The 13063-nt window shown below is 67.0% G+C and overlaps 1 protein-coding gene across 1 annotated transcript; it reads left to right on the top strand.

Moving 5' to 3' along the window:
- Positions 1-2220: 2220 nt before the first annotated feature.
- TBKBP1 (TBK1 binding protein 1) lies at positions 2221-11662 on the top strand. Its single transcript, XM_077788437.1, has 10 exons — positions 2221-2800; positions 4274-4498; positions 4574-4696; positions 4785-4889; positions 5234-5375; positions 5600-5760; positions 6206-6255; positions 9653-9771; positions 10531-11270; positions 11502-11662. The coding sequence occupies exons 2-10, from the start codon at positions 4277-4279 to the stop codon at positions 11628-11630; spliced, it is 1791 nt and encodes a 596-aa protein (XP_077644563.1). The 5' UTR covers positions 2221-2800; positions 4274-4276; the 3' UTR covers positions 11631-11662.
- Positions 11663-13063: the final 1401 nt, after the last annotated feature.

The following is a 13063-nucleotide window of genomic DNA, read 5'->3' as shown; positions in this document are numbered from 1 at the left end:
TAGGCTCTGTCCTCGGGCACCAAGGCTGGCAGTGACCCCACCGAGGGGTCTGCAGGGGTCTGTCCATGCCGTGGGTCATTCAGGGTCTGTCCTCGGGCATTGGAGTGGCAGTGACCCCAACCCGGGGATCTGTCCATGCCATGGGTCACCATGGGCACCAAGGCTGGCAGTGACCCCCACCCGGGGGTCTGTCTGTGCCGTGGGTCTGTCTGTGCCATTCCAGGGTCTGTCCTGGAGCCCTGTGGGTACTGGGATGGCACTGGACCACCCACCCAGGGGTCTGTCCGTGCCATGGGTCATTCAGGGTCTGTCCTCGGGCACTGGAATGGCAGTGACCCCACCGAGGGGTCTGCAGGGGTCTGTCTGTCCCATGGGTCATTCCAGGCTCTGTCCTTGGGCACCGGGATGGCAGTGACCCCCACCCGGGGGTCTGTCTGTCCATGCCATGGGTCATTCCAGGCTCTGTCCATGGGCACCAAGGCTGGCAGTGACCCCCACCCGGGGGTCTGTCTGTCCATGCCATGGGTCATTCCAGGCTCTGTCCATGGGCACCAAGGCTGGCAATGACCCCCACCCGGGGGTCTGTCCGTGCCGTGGGTCTGTCTGTGCCATCCCAGGGTCTCTCCTCGGGCACCGGGCTGTCAGTGCTCCCCCTCCGAGGGGATTTTTGTCCCCCGGAGCCCCCGGCAGCCGCGGCGAAAGGAGAGCAGCTATTAATAACCCTGCGCACCCAGGGAAAAGATGTAATTCCATAATGGAAGCGGCTCCGAGCACAATTCGGGGAATAAAATGTTCGGGGAGGGGGGAGGGGGGGTTGGGGGGCGGGGGCAGGGGGGGAGCCCAGCCCCCACCGCGCGGGGCTGCGGCTCCGCGGTGCCGGTGCCCCCCGGGATGGAGGGAGAAGCCCCCCGGCCCCGCCACCACCCCCGGGGGCTCCGCAGGGCACGGGGGGCGCCGGGGGTCGCCGGTGCCCCTCCCGGGGCAGGCCACGGCAGCGGGGTCGGGGTCCGGGCTCCGGCGCGTGTGTCCCCCCCGGAGCAGCCCCGGGACCGGCCGAGCCCCGGTGGGGGGGGGGGGGGGGGTCACAGCCCCGGGGGCGGCCCCGGCGCGTGGCGGGGGAGGGGCTGGCGGCCGCCCGGTGCCCACGTGGTTTGTCGGTGTCTCCGGAGCGGAAGAAACGGCGGCGGGGCCGGGGCTGCGGCGGGGACCGGGAACGGCAGCGGGACCCGGCGGGGCGGGGACGGAGCCGCATCCCGGCGGGCGCCGCCGCAGCGCAGCAGCAGCGCCGGTGAGTGCGGGGCCTGGGCCGGGGGACGGCGGCAGCGGCCGGGGGGGCACAGCGGGCTGCCCCCGCCCCACCGGGCCTGTCCTCTCCCGCCACAGCGCGACCCCGGCCCCGGCGCCGTCTGCCCCCGCCGCCTTCACCATCCCCGCTTCATCCTCATGCGCTGCTCCATCCCCATCCTCATCCTCATCCTCACCCCCATCCTCATCCCCATCCCCATCCTCATCCCCATCCCCATCCTCATCCTCACCCCCATCCTCATCCCCATCCCCATCCTCATCCTCACCCCCATCCTCATCCCCATCTCTATCCCCGGCTGGATTCGCATCTTCATCCCCACCTTCATCCCCATCCCCGGTTCCGTGCCCATCTCCACCCCGGTTCTATCCCGCTTCCGTCCGCATCCCCGGTTCCATCCTCATCCCCATCCCCGGCTCCATCCTCATCCCCATCCCCGGCTCCATCCTCATCCTCATCCCGTCCCGGCTCCGCCCCAGACCCCTCCTGCGTTTCCGTCCCCGGCCCCCGGCGCGGTGCGGCCGCGGGCTGGACGCGGGGGGGCCGGGCGGCACCGGGCCGGTCCGGGGGCGTTCGGGGACGGTTTCCGGGGGCTCCGGGGCCGCCGCAGGCCGGACCCCCCCCCCCCACCCTATTGCGACCCCCGTCCGCGCTCACCGCGCACCGGGCCTGGCTCGCCAAGTCGGGGGCGCGCTCGCCCCGTGCCCCTTTCCCCGCCGGTTCTCCCCCGGTTCCCCCCCGGTTCCACGGCCGCTGCCCTCGCTCGTGGCCGTGGCGGTGCCCCCAGCCCCTCCCCGCGTCCCCCCAGCCCCGCAGCACCGGGACAGCGCCGGGGGGGTCCCAGCCATGAGGAGGGGGCTCGTCCCGGCCGCGGCCACCGAGGGCCGGGCAGGGGGGGCTGCCCTAGGCCGGCTCCTCCCGAGTGCATCCTCCCGACCCCCAAAAGGGTTTTTTGGGGGGGCCAAGCCCTGTCCCTAACCCAGCCAGGTGCCAGCAGCACCCACAGCCTGGCACATCCCATTCCCGTCCCCATTCCGTTCCCGGTCCCGTTCCCATTCCCACCGGAGCCCTGAGCCGGCCGAGCCCTCCCGCAGTGTCCCAGTCCCGGGGAGCTGCAGCCCCATTTCTGCTCATTTTCCAAGCCTCATTTTTGCTCATTTTCCAAGCCCCATTTCTGTTCATTTCCAAGCCCCATTTCTGCTTTTTTCCAAGCCCTATTTTCTGTTTTTCTCCCCAGGCATTTGCGGGCCTCGAGGAGGGGCCGGGAGTGCGGAGGGGGCGCGGGGACCCCGCCTGGAACCGATGAGAGCAGCCCTGGCACCCACCGATCCTCTCTTGGCTGATGTCCGGAGCTCCCGCACCTGAGCCACGCCTGTGCCAGCCCCGTGACACGCCGGTGACACGCCAGTGACACGCCTGTGACACGCCTGAGCCCGCGCCGCAGCCCTGCCCAGCCCGCGCTGCTTCGCCCCGCGCCCGGGGCCCGCTGCAAGGCACGTGTCCCAGTGGGCTGGGGAAACTGAGGCACGGCACTCCGGGCAGCAGCAGGGACACCCCGGGGAGCTCCGGGCCGGGCTGGGGACACACAGCTGCCTGCAGGCCTGGAGTGTTGGGGACAAAGAGGGTCCTGTCACCTCGGTGCCTCCGCTGGCAGGGCCTGGGACCCCCCCAAAGGCTCTGGGGATCTTCATTTGGGGGGGGTCACCAGAGCTTGGGGAGCCTCATCTTGGCTTTGGGGGTGCCTCAGTTTCCCCGGGAGGGTGATGGCAGTGCCCTCCCTGCCCGAGCAGAGCTGTGTCCCCTCTGTCCCCACCCCGGGGGTGGATTTAAGCCCCCTGGTCCAGGATTTGTTCTCTGTGTCCCATGGGACCCCCGGCCTGGGGGTGCCAGGGGGGCCGGGCTGTCCCCAGGCTCCCGAGGGGGCCGTGCTGTGCCCCCCTCCTGTGCCAGCAGCCCGCAGACCTCTCCTCCCTCTGCCAGCTCCGTGCCATGAATTATTTGTGTGGCAGTGGCTCCAGATGTCTGCCGAGCCACCCTGCTGCCTGCGGGGACAGGGACAGGGACAGGGACAGGGACAGGGACAGGGATGGGACAGGGACAGGGACAGGGACAGGGACAGGGACAGGGGATAGGGACAGGGATAGGGATGGGACAGAGATGGACACAGGGACAGGGGACAGGGACAGAGATGGGATAGGGACAGAGACAGGGACAGGGACAGGGGAGGGACAGGGTTGGGACAGAGATGGACACAGAGACGGGGACAGGGGGACAGGGTCAGGGACAGCGCCAGGGCCGGCTGCGCTGCCTCCGGGCGCCGCTCCCACCGGGAAACGCCCCGGGAGCCACCGGAGGCGGCGGCTGCGGGAGCCGCGGCCAGCCCGGAGCCCCGCGCGGGGTCCGCGCCGCGGCGGGGCGGGACGGGCGCGGCGGGGACCCCGGGAGGGGTTGGGGACGGTGCCGGGAGCCAGGTGGCTCCCGGGGCTGAGCGGCAGCGCCGGTATTTAGGGCACGGCCGCGCGAGGCGTGGGAGGCCGGGAAGCCGCTCGCGTGCGGGAGCCGCGGCACCGGCCGCTATTTCTGGTGCTCGGTCCCCGGAGGGGACGTCAGGAATGTCACCGTGTCCCCCCCGGGGGGCTGTGCCCGGGGTGCTCTCTGCTCCCTCCCTCCTGCTGATGGAGGCTGGGGGGTGAGGATCTGTGTCCCCTCTTTCCCCCGTGGGGACGGAGGCGATGGCGTGGCCGGTGTCCCCTTGTCACCCCAGGGGACAGCGTGGGGTCGGAGCTGCTGGTGGTGGCAGCCCCTGGGACCGTCACTCGGTGTCACCGGGACAGGCTGAGCTCCCACAGACCCCGCTCTGACCCACCTGGGCCGGGTGGGTCACCGCCACCCCAGGGTCCCCCCAGCCCCAGCGCTGCCCTGGCCGGGCCCAGCCCCGGCCGGGTGTCAGCGGAGCGTCCCTGCAGGCAGGACATGGACTCCATGTTCGAGGACGACATCAGCATCCTGACGCAGGAGGCGCTGGGGCCGGACGAGGACTGGCTGGACAGCCCCAACACCGACCTGTCGGGCGAGATGTGCTCGGCCTCGCACTTCGCCCTCATCACCGCCTACGACGACATCAAGAACCGGCTCACGGGGCTGGAGAGGGAGAACTCCACGCTCAAGCGCCGCCTCAAGATGTACGAGGTCAAGGTGAGGGGTCGGGGGAAGCTCGGGGGGGCCGGGGGGCCGGAGGGACCCCGCTGACCGCCTGCCCCGCGGCCGCAGTACCCCCTGATCGGCGAGTTCGGCGAGGAGCACATCTTCTCCCTCTACGAGGCCAAGGAGAACTCGCTGCTCAAGAGCGAGAAGGCGTCGCTGCAGCAGCAGCTCAACCAGTTCCAGCACGAGGTGAGGAGAGCCTGGGGGTTTGGGGGGGCTTTAGGGGGTCCCTGAGCCATCCACCCACCCCCAAATCCCCTCCACCTTCCCCTGGCAGCTGCAGAAGAGCAAGGAGCGGGAGGAGCAGCTGGAGGAGATGATCCAGGCGTACGAGAAGCTGTGCGTGGAGAAGGCGGACCTGGAGACGGAGCTGGGAGAGATGGTGGGTGACAGCCACCGGCGGGACAGCAGGGCCCCGTCCCCTCTCCACAACGGCACCCGGGCCCGTGGTGTCCCCATCTCTGGGGAGGCAGGGGGGCCGTGGCGTTTTGGGGTTTTAGGGATGCTCAGATTTACCCATCTTCCCGCTGTCCCGGTGCCAGCCGGGCATCCCCGGCTCCCCTTTCCCAGCCGGGGAGCCGCTCCTGCCACGCCGCTGCCACCGGATCGATCCCGCTCCAAAAAACCACCCCGAAATCCGCGTGTGCCGGGCGGGGGGTGGGCAGGACGAGCCCCGGGGAGGGGGCGCAGCGTGGCCGAGGCTCAGCCCCGTCCCCTCCCGTGCAGCGGGCGCTGGTGGAGACGCACCTGGGCCGCATCCGGAGCTTGGAGCAGCAGCTGCGGCAGCGCGACGGCGGCGCCTTCCCGGGGCTGGGCACTCAGGACGGGCCTTTCATCGCCCGGCACCCCAGCCCCGGCCTGAGCCACGGTGAGCGCCCCTCCCCGCCCCGCCGTACCCCGGGACCCGCGCCTGAGCCGGGCTGAGCCGTGCCGGGCTGAGCCATGCTGGGCTGAGCTGAGCCGTGCCAGGGCTGAGCCGTGCCGGGCTGAGCTGAGTGGTGCCAGGGCTGAGTCGTGCCCGGGCTGAGCCGTGCCAGGCTGAGCCGTGCCGGGCTGAGCCATGCCCAGGGCTGAGCCAAGCCGTGCCCACAGTGCTGGAGCGCGCCGGGGGCTGGCAGAGCCGCGGGCTGGAGGCCGAGCTGGAGGCGGCGCGCCAGGAGAACCAGCGCGCCCAGCACCGCGAGGAGCACCTCAAGGCCGAGTGCGAGAGGCTGCAGGCGGAGCTGAAGCACCTGCAGGACACCCGGGAGCAGGTGCGGAGCAGGACCGGCCCCGGGGCCGCCCCCGGCCTGGGCGGGTGGGGTTTGGGTGCCGAGGGGTGCTGGGAGCTGGAACGGGGCAGGGTCTGACCCCACAGGACCCCCCTAACCTCAGTGTGTGGGGTTTTGGTGCTGAGGGGTGCTGGGAGCAGGAACGGGGCAGGGTCTGACCCCACAGCACCCCTCATTCCTGCTGGGTGGGGTTTGGGTGCTGAGGGGTGTCTGGGAGCTGGAACGGGGCAGGGTCTGACCCACGGGACCCCCCTAACCTCAGTGTGTGGGGTTTGGGTGCTGAGGGGTGGCTGGGAGCAGGAACGGGGCAGGGTCTGACCCCATAGCACCCCTCATTCCTGCTGGGTGGGGTTTGGGTGCTGAGGGGTCTGACCCACGGGACCCCCATGGCCGGGGGGTCCCGGTCTGAGCAGCTCTGTGTCCCCAGGAGCAGTCGGAGCGGGACATGGCCTGGGTGAAGAAGGTGGGCGATGACCAGTAAGTGCTGGGAGGGGGCTGGGCCGGGGGCTGGGGGACCCCCACGCTGGCAGGGGGGTGGGGGCACACGGGACCGGCTCTGGGGCACGGCGGTCACCCCACACCTCTGGACGGGCTCCCAGGGGGTTCCCCGCATGGAAGTGCTGCAGTGGGGGGATCCCGCACCCCAAAATCACCGACTGTGCCCCAGGGGCTTGGGGCTGAGCGGGGCTGCAGGCACAGGGTGCCCGGCACCGAAAATTGTCCTGGTTCCCCGTGCCCCCTTCCCAGTGCCCGGTGCCCGGTGCTGGCTGTTGTCTCGGTGCCTGGTCCCTGGTGTCCGCTGCTGGGTGCCGTGTGCTGTCCTGGTGTCCGGTGCCCGGTTCCCGTGTATAGTCCCGGTTCCCGGTGCCCGGTGTCCGTGCGTTGTCCCGGTGCCCGGTGCGGACTCGGCGCTGCCTCCAGAGGGCACTGACGGCTCGCGGCTGCCGAGAGAGCGGCCCCGAGTGGCACCGAGGCGGTGACGGTGTCCCCGGACCCCCAAAGCCCGAAATTCCCCGGTGGCACCGAGTCGGGGGCACTGTCCCCGAACCCCCCCAAACCCCGAGCGGTGGCACCGAGCTGGTGACGCTGTCCCCATACCCCAAAAACCCCCGCAGTGGCACCGAGGCAGTGACGGTGTCCCCGGACCCCCAAACCCCAAAATTCCCCGGTGGCACCGGGTCGGGGCCGCTGTCCCCGCTCTGACGCGGCGCTGGCCTCGCTCGCCGCTGTCCCCAGGCCGGGCGGTGACGGTGACAGCGGGGCCGAGCTGCGGACAGATCGGGGCTGACACGGGAAGGTGCCGGCTGCTGTTTGGGGGGCTGGATCCATCCCCTCCTGCTCCCGAGGTGTCGGATGTTTCCTGTCCTCCTGCGGCACATCAGAGCGAGCGGATCCAGGCGGGGCTGGATCCCTCCCGGGGGGGCCCCCCCCTCTCCCTTCCCCTCCTTAATTCCCCCGATTTCCATAAAGTTCCCTCCATTTCCATTCATTCCCTCCGTTTCCATAAAATTCCCTCCATTTCCATAAAATTCCCTCACCCGAGCTCACCCCCAGATCGCCCCCACGCTCCTCTCACGCCCTTCCCGCAACATCCACGGAAATCCAAACTCCCAAACATCTCCGTTAACGTTCCCCCACCACCAAAATCTTTCGTTTTTAAGCCCAAATCCACCACGCTGGCATGGGGAAACTGAGGCAGGGCTGGCTCCTCACCCCCTCCCCGGGCACAGCTTTTCCCTCCGCGCTCTTTTCTTGCCGATTCAGCTCTTTTTTTGTCACCCGCTTCTCTCCGCCGCTGATTCTTTGGGTGTGAAAAGCGCCTTATCGGCGCTTTCCATCACCGGGTGATTTTCTGGTGCTTCTGCCGCGCTCTGCTTGGGGCGGGGGTCCCCCCGCGTCCCGATCTTTTATTTTGGTGTCTTTCCTGAGGTTTTAACCTTTTTTGGCTTTCTGAGCTCGCGGTTGTTCCCTCTTGGCCTCCCTCACTAGAAAAACCAGGAGACAAATCTTGAGGAAAGCTCTGGAAAGAGCAGGGTAGGGATTCGGGGGGTCAGACCACCCCCCACTTCCCCGCCCCGCGTTTTTGGGGGCATTGTGTGGGTTTTAATGCCTCTTGCACCCATGGGTGCCAATGTCGGGCATGTCCCCAGCCCTGGCTCCTCCGGCTCTGCAACAAAAAGGGTCTGGGGGACACAAAGGTGACATCCTGTGCGTGTCCCCCATGGCTTTTGTTTTTCTTTCCCTCCTTTTCCTTCTTTTCCTTCCTTTTCCTTCATTTTCCTCCTTTCCTCATTTTCCTACTTTTCCTCCTTCTCCTTCATTTCCTCCTCTTTCTTTTCCTCCTTCTCTTTCTTTTCCTTATTTTCTTTCTTTTCCTCATTTTCTTCCTTTTCCTCTTTTTCCTTCTTTTCCTTTTCCCCTCCTCTCTTTTCCTTCTTTTCCTTCTTTTCCTTCTTTTCCTTCTTTTCCTTCTTTTCCTCCTTCTCTTTCTTTTCCTCCTTCTCTTTATTTTCCTTCTTTTCCTCCTTTTCCTTGTTTCTCTCCTTTTCCTTTTCCCCCTTCTCTTTCTTTTCCTCCTTTTCCTTTTTTCCTTTCCCCCCTTCCTTCTTTTCCTTCTTTTCCTTCTTTTCCTTCTTTTCCTTCTTTTCCTTCTTTTCCTTCTTTTCCTTCTTTTCCTTCTTCTCCTCCTTTTCCTCCTTTTCCTCCTTTTCCTTTTCCTCCTTCTCTTTCTTTCCCTCCTCTTCCTTTTTTTCCATTTTCCCCTTCTCTTTTCCTTCTTCTCCTCCTTCTCATCCTTTCCCTTCCCCTCCTTTTCCTTTTCTCCTTCACCCATTTTATCTTTTTTTTTCCTCTCCATTCTTCTCCTCCTTTCCCCCCCTCACTCCTTCCCCTCCTTTCCCTCGTTCTTTTCCTCACTTTCCCCTTCTCCTCCTCCTTTCCCACCTCTCTCGGCGCTGCGCCCGCGGGCTCGGCCGGGCCCGGCGCTGTCAGCCGCGGTTACGAGCGGCGGCTCCGGTCCCCGCGGTGTCACAACGGCTCAGCGGGGCCGCGCCGGGACGCGCCGAGCTCCGGCCCCGCGGCTCCTTCCTCCCCTCGCGTCCCCGCCGAGAATCCCGGCTCGGAAAGCGACACCAACTCGGGGCAGAATTGATGATTTTGGCAGCGCTTCCGAGCGCCGGGAGCTGAGCGGGGGGGAGCGCCATCCGCGGCCGCAACTTTTCCATTTGGAGTTAAAAAAATGAATTTGGGGTGGTTTGGAGTCGGTTCTGGGGGGACAGCGGGGCTGTGTGGTGTTTGCGTTCTCTGTTCTTGTGGTATTTATATTCTCTGTTCAGAGATACCCAAAATATCCACAGTGGGGCCACCAGATACTCCCACCTATGGATGCTCCCAGGTGTGGATAATTTTGGGATGGGATATTCCCAGGGATTCCATAAGCCACTGTGTCCCCTTTGGGAACTGTCCTCTGGATCTGGTGGTGTGGCCAGGGTGGAGGGAGGGAATTTCACACACCCTGAGGTGGCTTTTTTTTTCCACCCTGGGTCATGAATTCCTCAGGAATTTCCTGGAGGAATGCTGGAATCACCATCCCGGCAGCAGAACGAAACATTTTTTAGCTGTATTTATTAAAAAAGAACCCAAACCCCAAAACAACCGAAATTCCAGGGGGGAGGTCAAACCCTACCCAAGGATTTCAGCCCTACTGAAGGAGATCACCCCTACTGGAGGATTTAACCCCTGCTGAAGGATTTAACCCCTCCTGAGGGATTGAACTGGATCTCATCCCTGCTGAGGGATTGAACTGGATCTCATCCCTGCTGAGGGATTTCTCCCTGCTGAATCCCAGGGATGTTGGCTGTGCTTTGCTCCGCAGGGTGAACCTGGCGCTGGCCTACACGGAGCTGACGGAGGAGCTGTGCCGCCTGCGGAACCTCAGCTCCCTGCAGAGCCAGATCCTGCGGGCGCTGCTGCAGGACAAGAGCCTCAACGGGGGTGAGAGGAGCCCTGGGGGCTGCGGGGTGGCCCTGGGGGGCACAAACACCGGGAAAAGGGGCTGGGAGAGCTCGTCCTATGGATGGGAGTGAGCGCTGGTGGGTGTCGGTCCCGCCCAGGGAGTGTCCCACACCAAGGGTGTTCCATCCCAAAATATCCACACCTGGTAGCATCCATACCTGGGAGTATCCATTCCAAAATATTCATACCTGGGAGTATCCGTCCCAAATATCCATACCTGGGAGCATCCATGTGTGGGATCATCCACACCTAGGAATGTCCCATAATCCAAGAACATCCATACCTGGGAATATCCATCCCAAAAGTACCCACACCTGGGAGTATCCACACCTGGGAGTATCCATCCCAAATATCCATACCTGGGAGTATCCACACCTGGGAATGTCCCATCCCAAAATATCTGTACCTAGGAGTATCGACACCTGGGAGCATGCACACCTGGGAATATCCATCCCAAAATATCCATCCCTGGGAGTATCCACACCTGGGAGCATGCATACCTGGGAGTATCCATCCCAAAACATCCATCCCTGGGACCATCCATCCCTGGCTGCATCCCCCACAGGATTTCCCGCAGGGTCCCCATAGTTGAGGGGGGGATGCTCCTGGGTGCTGAGGCACATTTCCCACACTTCCCACACGTCCCACACTTCCCACATTTCCACACTTCCCACGTGTCCCACGCCGCCGAGCTAACGCGCAGCATTCCCCGTGTGTGTCCGCCTTGTCCCGTGCCAGGCCAGCGCCACTCCCCGCTGTCCCAGTGCCACTCCCCGGCCCAGCAGCGCCGCTCGCCCGCCCCGCAGTGCCCCTCGCCCGTTCCTCCGGGGCGCTCCCAGTGCCAATCTCCCGCCCTCCAACGCCGCTCGCCGGGACCCCCCAGCCAATCTCCGGCCCAGCAGCGCCGCTCGCCGGCCCCGGGCCCGTGCCAGTCGCCGGCCCAGCAGCGCCGATCCCCGGTGCCACCCCCCAGCCCATCGCCGGCCCCGCAGCGCCGCTCGCCCGCGCCGCCGCCGCCCTGCCCGTCGCCCGCCTCGGCGTCCCCGCACCGCCTGCCCGGCGAGAGGATGGAGCTGGCCTACGCCAAACCCTCGAGCCGCCACATCAAGGCCGGCTTCCAGGGCCGCCGCAGCTACTCGGAGGTGACCAACGTGGCCCTGTACCAGCAGAGCCGCTCGCTCTGGCTGCAGCCCGAGGCCTCCACGCTGCCCAAGCACCGGCCCTACGGCGAGGTTTATCTGGGCGGCGCCGGGGCCCCGCTCAGCGCCCACGAGCCCTTCGAGGAGCACGTCCGCTTCGAGAAGCAGTCCTCGGACGAGGAGGAGTGGGCGCTGCCCAGCCCGCCCAGCCCCGAGGCCGGGGCCATCCGCTGCGCCTCCTTCTGCGCCGGTTTCCCCGCGCCCGACGCCGACGCCGTGCACCGGACGGCGGCCGCCTACGCCCGGGCCGAGCACGCCCAGTCCTGGCCTTCCATCAACGTGAGGAGGACCCCCCCCAATCTCCCCGCGGGGTTTTGGGGTGGGTTTAGCGGTGGGGAGCATCGAGGGAACCCCCCCAGCGCGGCGGCACCCCACAGCGAGGTGGCGTGACTCAGTTTCCCCGGTTGTCACCCGGCCTCCGGCGGGCTGGGGGCAGTGGGGGGTTCGGGGGGGAGGTGGCCGAGGGGATGTGGCCAGCGCGGGGGTCTGATCGCCCTGTGCCCCCCGCAGCTGCTGCTGGAGACGGTGGACTCGGAGGTGCGGAGCTGCCCGCTGTGCCAGCTGGCCTTCCCCATCGGGTACCCGGACGATGCCCTGGTCAAACACATCGACTCGCACCTGGAGAACAGCAAGATCTGAGCCTTGCCCCCCTTCCCCACCTCTGGATGCTGCATGGAAACACACCGGGAGCGCCCGGCTCCCGAAATACCTCCAAGTCTTCAGTAGCTACGGAAAGACTGAGCCCCCCCAGCCCACCCCCCGAGCCCCCCGGAGCCCCCCGGAGCCCCCGGCCCGCTCGGAGCGGGCTCGGCCCCACCCGCCTCGCCCCCCGTGCCAGGTTTGGATGCTCCGGGTGGGGGACCAGCACCACGCCGGGCCGGGTGGTGGCCGGAGGGGACCCTCTGTGCCCCTGGCTGTCCTCTGTCCCCTCGAGTGTCGCTGCTCGATCTCAGGGAGGATCCGAGGGGCCGGGTCCGGATCCGGCCCCCAGGAAGCAGGTGAGGGGAAGGGGCCGCCCCTTCCCCGGCCCGTGGGGTCAGAGGTGGGGTCGGGGTTGGGAGTGGGGGGCAGCTGCTTGTTCTCGGTCCCCTCTGCCTCGTCCCGCCGGTTCAAGCATCTTTCCTCTCTTTTACATTAAAAGCACCCCCCACCCCCCGAATTTCCCCCCCTCCCCACAACGATGCTGCTGAGAAACGAACCCGGAGGAGCAGCATGGACCCCCCTCCCTCCAGCCCCCCAACATTGCACTGGGCTCCCTGGGGCTCCCCGCACCCCCCGCACAGCGTGGGGACAGCGCAGCCCCCCAGCAGCCCCCCAAATCCCCAGCCCCCCTCCCCGTGCTTCAGCCGGGGGCTGCAGGCGGCTGCTGACCCTGAGCCCCCCACCCCGTCCCCCCCGTCCCCCCACGTTCGATCTACCTCAAAGCCGCCGGGAGAGGGGGGGTCCGCAGCACGGTCCCCCCTCACCGAGCCGCTCGCGCTGCATGTCCCCCCCGTGTCACAGCGCACACCCCCACGCGAGCCGGGGCTCGGCCGGGCGCGGCCCCCCCACCCCACGCCGGGACCCCCGGGACGAGGGACGCGCCCTCGCTGCCACGCCACCGACTCCAATAAAACCTTCCCAGCGCCCGAAATGCCTCGGGGGGGCTGCAGGCGTCTCCTCTCTCGGGGTCCCTGGGGGAGGAGAGGGGGAGTCCAGCTGGAGGTGTCCCCCCGGGGATGGGGCTGGGGTCGGGGATGAGTCTGGGGGTCGACAGAGCCAGCCTGTGTCGCCGGGGTGGCCCTGGGGGTGACACGGTGTGGGGTGTCCTGCAGCTCCCGGCCCTTTCGGGGTTTATCGGGCAGGTGAGTGATCCCAAACGGTACAATCAGGGGCAGAACGGAGCTCGCCAGGCTCGTGGTGACAGAAGGGACACGGCAGGAGCCGGGCTGGGGGGCGATGGGCGGCGGCGTGGGGGGATTGTGCCGGGTTTCCTGGGGAAGGGTCTGGGCAGGGGGAGCCCTGTCCCTCCCTCCTCTGTGTTTTTGTAGGTCCTGCACCCCCTCCTGCGGGCTGGGGGGGCCGGGCCAGCG

Source organism: Lonchura striata, chromosome 25 (assembly GCF_046129695.1).
Source record: "Lonchura striata isolate bLonStr1 chromosome 25, bLonStr1.mat, whole genome shotgun sequence".
In the NCBI taxonomy this organism is placed as follows: domain Eukaryota; kingdom Metazoa; phylum Chordata; class Aves; order Passeriformes; family Estrildidae; genus Lonchura; species Lonchura striata.
Note: the sequence above shows the minus strand (reverse complement) of the source record. Positions and strands in the feature narration are given on the sequence as shown.